The sequence below is a fragment of the Hevea brasiliensis genome, chromosome 1, assembly GCF_030052815.1.
Source record: "Hevea brasiliensis isolate MT/VB/25A 57/8 chromosome 1, ASM3005281v1, whole genome shotgun sequence".
NCBI lineage: Eukaryota > Viridiplantae > Streptophyta > Magnoliopsida > Malpighiales > Euphorbiaceae > Hevea > Hevea brasiliensis.
In genome coordinates, this window is record NC_079493.1 from 126,382,539 (window position 1) to 126,394,686 (window position 12,148).

Below are 12,148 nucleotides of genomic sequence, written 5' to 3' on the forward strand. Positions count from 1 at the left end.
TTAAAAATCACAAAGGAATTTCTTTAAAATGAGAATGTAGAACCATGAGCCTCCCCCCCCCCCCCCAAAAAAAAAAAAAAAAAAAAGAAAATGAAGACAAAAATTTAATATCAGACAAAGATTCGGTGTTTTGTCAAAGAAACCAAAGGAAACTTGAAAATGAATCATCTAATGTTTGCAAATAAAGATTCAGGAAGATGAAAATTGAAAAGACAGGCCATTGTCACTCTCAGAGAGTAAGCCACAATCAAGTCTGCTAAGACATATTTAAGATGTTATCAAGTAGCTTCATCTTTCACACAATAGCATGGAATGGACCGATTACACACGCTAAACAGTCATCAACTTTAGCACTAATAGAGAATAAAGCCCAGTCAGTATTCGGATTCTAGATAAATAGCGTTATCAAACTATAACACTTCCAACAGCTGCCAGCTTTGTTTGAATCCCCCACAGTATCATTGTTTAAGCCCCAATAACTCCCACTTGACAAGGATTAAATTTGGGCCGACAACAAAAGAAATTATCCGCATTACCAGTAAATCCGCGCATATTGTAAATACAAGCATGATATAATCATGGAAGAGATAAAGGAAGGAATTACCCTTATGAAATTCTTAAGTGCATAACTTTTTTATTTGCTCATTGAGAGGCTTCCACATCCTTGGATCCCTCATCTGCAGGCCCATTGTTTGGTGTATCATCTGAGGTGTCAATGCAAACTGTGCTTTTACATTGACTGACAGGCTGGGGATCAGCCAGTGGGTAGGGATCTTTAGATCCTTGGTGAAAAAAGATCTGTTTGCTGTTTAGAGCCTCGGGCAAGCAACCCATTGACAGTTTTGCCATGCCTAATTTCTGTTCATTTGGGAGCTTAGTAGAAGCAGGTGATTCAGGAGTATCAGGATGCTTTCCTGACAACTCCAAAGGTCTATGAAACAGTAAATGAGCTACAGCACGGTCTATGGGATTGGTCTCAGTTTCCACTTCAGACATAGCATTCCTGCAAATACCATAAAAATTAAACATGGGAAAATGACAGTAACCTGCAATGACCTTAACAATAACAAATTGATGCATACTTAGATAATTCATATCTTCTGACTGGAGAGGGAAAAGACCTGTTTTATTATTATTTTGTCTAGACATATATCCACTGTGTGATTAGTAATTCTCTAATTATAAAATCGGCAAGTTTTGTTCTAACTCTAAAATTTGAAGACTTTTCACTGGTCCTTGCAGTACACCCTTGCTTAGTGACATAACAGAGCACATCAAGAAAGTTTTGTCCTATTATGCATTATTTATGGTATTAATTTTCTCATTGAAAATGCAGACTTCATTATTCAAGCACCATACGAGGTGCTCACACATATTAAGCCATCTCCCAGAACAGGACTTACAATTTGATGAAGATTTTTTTAAGTAGATAAAGGAGATATTGTAGTATGTATTTAATTATAGGAGATCCAATAAAAATGGAAATGGCAACCAATTTCTTATACTACTTTTACCACCAACTGGAAAGGAAAGAGGAAATGGTAACACCACAATAGACCCTCATTTTACGCTTATCATAAGACTAAAAAGAAAAAGAAATCAAACAGCATAGTGTTTGAATACATAAAGTATGAGAATGAGAAGTGAATCGCATAAATCAACCTGTTATGACCTCTGGTTTCCTCTTTTGTGACAACTTTCTCATCCCTGCTACTATTGTTGGTACTGCCAGTATCACTAGCATAATGCCTTTGCATTGCACTTTGAGCCAACCGGAACAAGCTATCCCGTAAACAAAGTCTGATTCTAGCATCCAACTGCGGTAAAACATGGTTTGCCATTGAAACTAAGTCGACATTACTCTATAAGGAAAACAAAGTCAGCATACCTTTGAAATAATATCTTGAAGCCGGTAGAGCACTGTGTCCTCTGCTGAATAATCATTAACTGCCAGAGAGATTGTGTTGGAATCATCATGTTCAACTGGTGAGTTTGGGTCAAAAGCAGGAAGAGTGCTTAGATCCTCCACTTCTAGATCTGCTCCCTCAACATGCTGAATTTGATTTTCTTGGGAACATTTTTGAGTGATGGACTGATCACTACAGGAAACTTGATGACCAAACTGCTGCTGCTGTTTCTGAATAGCAAGCATTGCCTGCATTTGCTGCCGTTTCCTTAATTTTTCAATTTTTTCCTGAGGAGTCATAGTCTGAGGTTTTACCAGTAAGTCAGCTAACTTGTTTACAGGATTTGCATTACCTGAAGAAACTTCATAACCAGAAAGCATGGATTGCTGCTTAAATTCCCCAGACTGAATGTGAGACAGCACAGGCATGGCAGAATATGGATTTGTAACAGTCCCATAGGCAGAAGGGGCCACTAATGGATTTGAAATCTGTTGGTACTGCAATGATTCAGGTCCTTGTAGTGGCCTCGGTTGACTAAGAACTGAAGGAGAGGAAGGTACCATGGTGGGTGCAAATTGGCTCTTGAATTGACCAGATAGGCTCTGAGCTGAAGACCAGTTACCATACAAATCTTGGTACAAAGTTAATTCACTTTGTTCTTCAAACCTTTTCCGACGTTTCAAGGGTTTCTTTTGCTTATAAACCTGTTCATTTGAAAAATATATAAATAAATTAACTACTTGAATAGGTTAACATTTCAACTTTGAGGTAGGCAAGTCCAGTGGAGGAAGACACATTTAAAATTCAAATTTAGCATGCAAATTATAAGGATTAATTCTTCTCATGCTTTTCTGTAAATATGACCACAATGGTTAGTAAACTGATGAAAGTCCCCCTTCTCCGTATGACATGAGGAATGCTTAAAGTTGTCTTAATATATACACACAGATATTATGCAATGCGGATATATGCAAAACAGAACTATGTTTCTCAAGAAACACCATTATTATGTCTGGATGGATTTGTCAAACTATCCAAAGCAAATATAATTGACAACTTCAAGGAAAGACCAGTGGATTTCATGCCAGATGTATGCCAATTCATAATAACTCAGTACTTTTATTTGTTAGATTTATGACCCAAAATCCCAGTTCATTTGGAAGACCATTTGCTAATTTAAACGGGAGTATTTCTTATATAAATTAGAACTCTTATTTTAATGTTATTCCTAAATTGAGTGGGACTCCTAATCAGATTAGGATTAAGGAATTAACATTATAAATAGGAAAATGGTGAAAAAGTTATTTGGCTTTGCCCATGGAGAGAGATTTTGCCCATTGAGAGTGACTTCGCCCAAGATTTCAGCCTATTATAGAGAGGGACTTTGTCAATTTTTGAAGACTTAGCTCTGCTCATTAATGAGGGGCTTTTGCCCATTGCAGTCTCACGAGAGAGAAGTTTCAGCATAAGGTAGTTAAAGAGCATAATCCAAGAGGAAGGTTTTATTATCCATTGTAGTTGAAGACCCCCTGGTGTAGTAGTTGTAGTAGTAAATATATTGGGTTATGTCTAGAGGAGATTGAGAGGACTACTAATGTATTTACTATGAACAGTTTTTTGTGAGGGTGTAATTGAGTTTATGGATAGTATAGTTTTGAACTTGTAATTAATGATTATATGAATTGATGATAGTATGACATGCCTGTGGTTGTGGAGAGGGTAAACTAGTTGAATATTGGTATTTTATATGTTTGCTTTGTTTCTTTATAGTTTACACGCCTTATTGTCTACGTTGGAAATATTTCTTGTCAAAGCAAGCTAAAAACAAGCAAAATGCGTTACAAGACATCTTTAGTGTTCTTCCAAACAAATCCAATCTCCGTTAAAAAAAATGATTCAGCAAACACTAAAGTAATGCTCATGTGTCACGGAAGCACCATAATTTTGAAGTTGAAATATATAGGCATGGAATTTTTTTGAGGTGCATTTAATAAACTAAGTTTTTCCAATGAGCCAGATTGCTACATATTATAATCCAGGCTCCAGTAGTTCTCCTGATGAAGGTTTTGAAGGGCTTTGCATGAAATGAGCACACAAGGACAGACTTCATCCAAGGTTAAACTCCAGAAATCTCAACATATATGAAGAGTTAAAAAAAAAAAAAAACACACAAACTATCTTGGCTATTGGAGGTGTAATCTATTTACTCTTTCTGTTTTTATTTTTTCTTTCCCATATCATAAAAAGAACTGCAAAAGAGAACAACATTTAAGGGAACAATCCTAGTCAATTTTTGCTTGTAAATGTAAACCCAAATCATATTAGCGTTTCTATGTGTGTAAGAAAACCGGAAGCAGGAGGCAGAAAGTAGAGATCATTAACTGGCTAATCATGTATTTAGATTGAAAAGATAAAATGTGAGATGGAGGGAAACCTTATCTGCCAATTCATTTGGTGCAGCAACATTTTCCACAGTACGCTGAGAGTTTACTGCAGTGTTCTTTCCCATTATGGTCAAATCATTCTGCAAAAGCCAAATTAAACAAAAAATTAAGCTTCTTCAGTCCCCTCAGGCAAGAAACATTAATAAATTCAATCTTCACTCAAATTTTCTACTTTTGATACCTGCTCCTTCACCGTGGGCTTACTTTTACCTCCGGCATATTTTACATGATCCAGGACAGCACATGCATTCTGCAGACCATGAGATGCAGGATCATTCAGTTTCCCATAGTCAAGTGTATATGTGTGGTCATCATCTTGTACACACTCAGATTTAATCTCCGAATTCTCAGATGTATTCTTTAAAGGCCCTAACCCCAAAGATGGAGAGCCCGCATAAATGGGAAAGGACTTTCCTGGACTGTTAGTTGCATCTTTAGAAGAAGACCAGAGCTCATCAGCATTACTGAGACTTACGGTGCCAAATATAGGATCATCATTGCTGCAAAATCACCACTTGTGAGGATGTTGAGTCAGATGGTTATCATTGCAAAGGGGAATGGGGAAAAAAAGGTATAGGAGCATAGTGAAAGAGAAGAATACAAGAGCAGGAAATCCTTCCAGGCTTCTACCACTGACATGTTGACCAAATTCCAAACAAATTGTTCAGATAAATTTAGAGCAAATGACTCAGATGCGAGAAGTTCAGGTCAAACTACATTCTAAAGAGACTGGCGGTCTCTCCATGATGGCAGAACTATTCTATGACATGCTTAATTTTCAATTTTCTGAATTCAAAATACACAGTCAATAAAATGTTTCATCTATAATTAAAAACTATTTAGGTTCCAAATCATGATGTTGTCAAGACAATGCTTCATTAAGGAGCAGAAATTAATCAGGTATGGCCTGATTGTTACTACTCACACCTTTAAGGCATGGGGAGTTGGGGGACTCAGTTTAAGTTCCCCCTTCCTCTGGAAATGCCCATTGACAGCTGCCTGCTGCACATTAGAAGGGAGAAAGAAACAGATATTGTTCTTTACCTAAAAATTTGATCAAGGTCATCAAAGCTTCCAATGTTAGCCCAGCCATAATCAACGAAATCACCTTGTTCTTTAACTTTTTGAAAAATTTCAGTCTCCTTATCAAGTTGAACTGTCTCTGCTGTAAGAAAATCCCATTATTAAAATGATGTCATGATCCACATCATGCTATCTACTTTTTTATTCTAGTAAATGATATCTCACCACCTCCGGAAGAATCAAATTTTGTAATTTCAGTTAAATTGTTAGATACTGACGTATCCAAGGAATCCTGATCAGCTTTGGCAACAGTTGATAAGGACAGGTTAGGCCATGAGTCTATGCCAAATCCAATGGCAGAAGGTCCTTCACTGGAGTCAAAGTTTAAATTGCCGTCCACGTTCCTGCCATGGATATCAACTTTAGCGCCAGGTGCCTTATGTTCATTAAACTTAGAGTTATTAGCTTCTTGACTCCACTGATTCTTGGAATACTCTTCACTTGCCTCTGGATAGGGCACAATATGGTCATCACTCTCACCAGCCTCATCCCATATTATATCTGTAAGCTGAAAAACAAAGAAAGAAGCCAGTATTAAGTGCCATCATGGTAAATGATGTACGACAAGAATAATGCTAACAAATAGTTGCCAATTTATGTTGAAATATAACATTTGGAGCAGAGCAATCAGTTTTTTTTTCCCCTTATGAGAGACAGATAACAACCTTCAATGTTGTATGTATCAAAGAAAGTTATTTAAAAAACTCAAAAGATGCCAAGTAATGCCCTTAAAAGCAAGATTTTTTTTTTTTAAAAAAAAAGGAGTTTGAGATAACCCATGCATGGTTCTAACTGTAGTTTTTGAGGGGTGGACAAAGAAAGTAATGAGAGGAAGAGTGATCAACAGAAGAATGCAATCCCTGCAGGAAAAAAGTGCTGTAAGAATTGAAGTATCAGAATTTTTGTTCTGGTAAAACAATTTCAAAAAGGAAAAGGTTAAAGGTACCATGGCAGAAGTTCCAGAATGAGCTGTAGCTGGCTCATGATGAAATTGGTGAGACTAATGTTCAGTAGGGTCTAGATTAAATGAATGAGTTTGAGCTCACCAAGCAATGAAAGTTGGTCAAGATGAAAAGAAGAAACAAGCCACAGGGTCCCTCCAGCTCAAGAACCAAGAAGTTGGAGGTTTATATCCAAACCCTCAAGATGCTACAACCAAATTTCTTGTGTGGAACATGAGAAGGTTTAGTAAGCTTCCCATACAGTGTCAAACTAGTTAAGCTAAGAGGAAGAAGCAAACCATTTGGGTAGAATCCCAAAGATTTGATTTGTTTTTCCCCTTAAGCTACAACCTAGACAATCCCAAATCAATCTCTCAACCCTAAAACCTTGAACAATAACCTGATCTAATATCAAAAAATTTCAAGCCTAGCATCCTTAGGGCATATCTCAATGTGGGGCAAGTATTCACAACAATCCAAATAGGCTCTGATACCATGTTAACTTTTGTAATTGCTTTACACATTAAAATGACTAGCCAAGTTAAGGTTTCAACCCAACCACTTATATTTACTCTTTCATCTTTGTATTTTCTCAACAAGGGACAAGTATTCCCAACACATACTAACTTATCTCACTTTCGTAACAGTGTTTCTGGAGCAACTTACAGGTTTAAATTTACAGATATTAGTATTTCCTTTATTCCTATCCTTTCCGCCTTAAGTTCCAAAGTTCATGTGCAATCAGACCACAAAGAGAATGCAACCTTCAAAGGAGCTTCAGTCTTGCAAATTCCTTTGCAATGAAAGTCTCCTCCTCTCTCTCCTTCGTAGACTTCTCATAATAGCTGTTTATGTAGGCTCGGTAAAGACAGCGAAGAAAGGCACTAATGGAAGCCAAGTCCCTACATGCCTATTCTTCATGAATATCACATTCCCAATAAAGGTCACATTAATGAAAGAACAATAATTTATAGCGAAGCAATTAAGCCAACTCATGTAGGATAGAAAATCCCTTGAAAATGTTCTCCCAAAATATCTGACTTTCAAACCATCAATGGCCTTCACACATTATAAAATTATAGAGATGGGCATCACCCTAGTACACTATCCTAATTCTGAAGTCCTTTTTCATGATATTTCTTCAGAATGGCCCTTCTCCATTTTATTTTTCCTAAAAGCATTTCGTATACGGTGAAAATTCCATTCTATTTCCACTTTTCCAATGCAGAGCAAAGTATAGGACTTCCTTGTTACACATTTATCTTTGCTTTCTTCTCATAAATTTACCACTGAAACCCCCTATTAAGTGTCAACTAAATCAATACCTGTTCATAAGGTCCAATGTTCAAGAGAAGCATGTCATTTTGGCTTTAAAAAACCACTTCAAAGTTTGAAAGCACTTGCTAATTCCTTTAAACTTTCCGATAAACTTTCCGATCATTTAACGGGAAACCTGAAAACTCTTTTCATCTGAACAGAATTGCCTATAATATATTGCTGTCATATTGCCTTAACGTAAAACTAAGCCACGACCGTCATAAACACAAAGACAAGAATTTTATAAGCACCAACTAAAGTTGAGAATCAGACTTTTACAGAAGTAAGATCTCAGCATCATTTCTGCAATCCTTCGGATCAAATCAAGAACTTTGAGGAATTAACCATATGAAAAATTACCCAGAAAATGTTTCTACACATACACACATTCTAAAACAACAAGGAAGCAATCTAAAGTCTTAACCGATTCACCTCAATTTCTCCCATAAATCATGTTTAACACTCAAGAAAGCAAGGAAACTCAAAATTTCAACTTCATATATAAAAGAAGTAAAATATAAATGGGTTCTTTGCAACAGGGATAAACATACAAGCCAAAGAAAAAAAGTAGGGAAAAAGAAGAAAAAGAAAAAGAAAAGCGGGTTACCTCTTCGTCGTTCCAGTTAAACATCGCTGAGAAAATCACAAGAAACGTCAAAACGAAAACCCAAATCAAAGGAACGCTCGAGAACTATTCTACACATCGCCAAATCCTCAAAAAATTTCAAAAAAACAAGCACAGTGATGACACCAAAGAAAGCATCAAAGTCTCAAGCCAAAAATCCAAAGAAAAACATTGGAACACTTGTCAATTTCCGCTAACAGAGTACAAAGGAAACTAAAAGAAGAGGAAAAAGGAAAGAAAAGAAGGGCATGCAAAAGAGGTTACAGTAACAGAGTTTTCCAGAGAAGCAGAGGTTGAGGGAGGGAAAGGACAAAGGGAAGTGGAACCCAGTACTTCACGTGAAACTCACGTGGAATGAATGGCTGATTAATTGACACGTGTTCAGTAGAGTATCTAAAGTTGTGGTCAGGAGCGAAGCAGATCAAATACTGAAATGTGATTGGCTAAAAATAAAACTAGATATGAATTTCATTTGCATTTCATGTGAATTTTGAATTTAGCGGGCGTACTAAAATTGTGGTGGAGATTGCTTGGTGGGTTATTGTCATGCTCATGGGTCGGTTGTCGGAAGTGCCCTTATCAAAGCTTTGGACGTTAAAATAAGGGTTTAAGAGTAATTAAAATAGAAAATTTGTGACTAGTACCTCTTAGAATTTTTTTTAAGATTCAATTTATTATTTATTTGAGATATGTATGATAGAATTTATTTATTAAATATATAAATTATATATATTAATATATTAAATTTATAATAAATTAAATTTAAATAAAATTTTTTTTTTAATTATGTGTATTATCCATTTAAGGGATTCATATACTAGTCTTGAATTCTTTAAAAAAAATTTTGAGTAACATGCAGCTTAGGGAATTAGCTTATTTGACATTTTATTGTTTTTGTAATATTCAATTCAACACTATGAAAAAAATAATATTCAATTCAACAAGTCATGCAAGGTGGCCTCTCGCTTTTTTTGACTTGAAGAGCGTCCACAAGTTTAATAATTTTATGTGAATTTGTCTTGTGAAAAAATAATAGGAAAATCATAAAGGAGCATTTTGTAATGAGAATATATATATATATTTTTTTAAATAGATAAGTGTAATTTATTTTTTAAAATGAATGCTATAATTTAATATATTAGCATAAATAAGTTTTTTTTTTTTTTGAAACTATAAATAAATTATGTGAATATAATAATATTTGACTTAAATAATTGGCAAAAAAAAAAATACAACGACTCCACTGGGGATCGAACCCAGAATCTCTGGTTCCGTAGACCAGCGCCTTATCCATTGGGCCATGGAGTCCTTGTTGGAGATACACATGGATAGAGCATTTTGAAAGTAAATTTGCTTCCAGCCCGCCCCCACCGTGATCCTGCAGTACAAACCGACTCAATCAGTCCTAAGAATTTGTTGGCTGATCGGTCGGGTTTTACTGATTACTTAATTCATGACTTGTGTTTTTTAAATTTTTGTTTTTTTTTAAGTACCAATTAAAATATTTTTTATTTTATAATAAAAAAATCATATTAATTAGCTATACAATTTTATTGTTTGACAATTTTAATTTTTCTGTAAATATTATTTTTTTTTATATACCATATAATATTTTTGACAAAATTTACCATTATTACACAATACAAAAAAAAAAATTAAAATAATAATAAAAATTAATTTACCACATTATCATATTGAATTGATACATACCATCGCATTAGTGGTTGTTATCTTTTTTTTTTAAGGCCTAATTGGAAGCTCAATGGACTTCTCAAAAGCCCAATTCGAATGCAGTATGATTTTTTTTATAATTTTTGAAAAATATTCAAAATATACCATTTATATAAATTTAGTGTATATTTTGAATAATGTAATAAATATAATATAATATAATTAAAAAATAAATTAAAATGAAAATTTATTTATTATTCTATTACAATTATATTCATTATGCCCTGTCAAATTAGTTCTTAATTATTTTAATACTAATTAGCTAATTGAACTACTCTTATTGCCCATGCGTTTAGTGAATTACTTTTCATTTTAAAAAAATTAATATTTATTTTTATAATTTAAAAATATACAAAGTTTTGTTATTGTTAAAATTTTTAGTTAATTACTTTAATAGCATAATTTAATAAGATTGATTAATACATTATTTTTATTTTATTTTTAGAAATATTAAGCATTCCAATATGCTACTTGACAGTTTTTGAAGACACCAAATAGTTTATTTTTATAAACTGCGTGTACATATATGTGCGTGCGTGTTAAACATAATTTAAATACAATTTAAATTTTGAAAAGTTATACACTTATCAAAATCAATTTGTATTTTTTATATAATTATTAATTATTTTTCTCTATATATTATTTTTATAAATATTTGATAATATAATATTTTATATTTTAATAATAATTTATATAATTTTATATTTGGCAAATATATAAGGACATATACCATTTAATTTTTAAAATTTGAAACAAGTTGATTAACAGATTATTTTTATTACTTTTTAAATTATACTAATTTAATCTTTTAAAATACAATATGACAATTTTTTAAGAAGTAAAATGACTTATCCTTATAAGACATTTTTAAAGACTTAGCTTTCTAACATTATTTTAAAATTTAAAATAAACTAATTAATAGAGTATTTTTATTTTAATTATATTAAATTAAGTCTTTTGATATGCTACATCAATATATATGTTAAATGAAATATTTTTCATCAATTATAATAATTTATAAATTTTAAAATCTTAATTTTAATTTTATTTAATTATTTAATTTTAAATTAAATTATCAATTAGTTCAATAAAAAATAATTCAACTAACAATAGTAAAAATCTGTTCATTAGACTTATAAAATTAATATATAATATATTATATAATATATTCAATGAATATATTAAGGAGTTGCCAAAAAAATCCATTATATATATATATATATATATATATATATATATATATATATATATATATTATGAAATGTATGAGTATTAAAGGAAAACAATATTATTATAATTTTTCATAAATTAAAAATATATATATATGATAAATTTTAATTTTATTTAATTATGAAGGCTTGAAATTTGACAATCATTTAAAAAAATAATTTTTTAATCATAATATTATTTTCAACAAAAATAAAAAGAAAATTAAATATGAAAATAAAATTAAACAATCAGCATAAAAGATAATAATAACTGCTATAATTATAAAGCATGACAATCTTTATACAGTAAATATCACGTGACAACGATAATCTTACATAAAATAATAATTTAGTAAGAAATAAACATATAATTAAAGATGGAGTCCACCGAATTATAGCTTTTTTATCCTTGAGATTTAGTAATTACCTTTGGCTATTCCATACAAGATATTACATGAAATAATCAATTCACATCATGATTTTTAGACCCAACCTAGTCTAAAAACCAGTGAAAGTAGAAGGTTAAGAGCTTAAAGTTCAATTGATATTAAACTGGGGTTGAATCGAGTCATAACATAAAATCCTATATAATAATGTTATTAGTCTAATACAAAATTACAATATTCAATATAAATGTCCATAAATCATGTTTTACCATAACTAATTAAAAAAAAATCTAACATATTGTCTACATAAATTAAGTTGAAAATATCTATTTTGTTTTCTATTCTATTGGTAAACAATTACTCAATTTGATAAATAATTAATTTATTATATATGTCAAGCATAAACTCCAAACAATGTTTATGTTCTAGTTAGAATAATGAATGGAACAAACTAAATAATTACACATAAAAAGATATAATGAATACATAAATCATTAATTAATTAG

General features: G+C 32.1%; 1 protein-coding gene and 1 non-coding gene across 3 annotated transcripts; both read right to left on the reverse strand.

Annotated features, from left to right (window-relative positions):
• Positions 1-153: 153 nt before the first annotated feature.
• On the reverse strand, positions 154-8,629 carry LOC110660871 (protein LNK2). 2 transcript variants are annotated; one of them, XM_058152103.1, is made up of 8 exons: positions 8,300-8,629; positions 5,600-5,942; positions 5,396-5,513; positions 4,533-4,851; positions 4,342-4,431; positions 1,889-2,611; positions 1,663-1,817; positions 154-1,003 (listed from the first exon to the last, which is right to left on the reverse strand). In XM_058152103.1, the coding sequence occupies exons 1-8, from the start codon at positions 8,321-8,323 to the stop codon at positions 643-645; spliced, it is 2,133 nt and encodes a 710-aa protein (XP_058008086.1). In that variant the 5' UTR covers positions 8,324-8,629; the 3' UTR covers positions 154-642. The 2 variants fall into 2 exon arrangements, with proteins under 2 accessions (XP_058008086.1, XP_021675013.2); XM_021819321.2 differs by having other exon boundaries at positions 5,396-5,516; positions 8,300-8,628.
• A 923-nt stretch (positions 8,630-9,552) lies between these two features.
• Positions 9,553-9,625, reverse strand: TRNAR-ACG (transfer RNA arginine (anticodon ACG)). The gene has a single exon. It is a non-coding gene; the product is annotated as a tRNA-Arg (tRNA).
• Positions 9,626-12,148: the final 2,523 nt, after the last annotated feature.

What these genes read in the sequence shown, in the direction of transcription:
- LOC110660871 (XM_021819321.2), bottom strand. Translation starts at nt 8,323, where the DNA reads ATGTTTAACTGGAACGACGAAGAG. An exon ending in TTAACTGGAACGACGAAGAG is followed by an intron (nt 5,943 to 8,299) that starts GTAACCCGCTTT and finishes TTTGTTTTTCAG; the next exon opens with CTTACAGATATAATATGGGA. An exon ending in ATTTGATTCTTCCGGAGGTG is followed by an intron (nt 5,517 to 5,599) that starts GTGAGATATCAT and finishes ATTTTCTTACAG; the next exon opens with CAGAGACAGTTCAACTTGAT.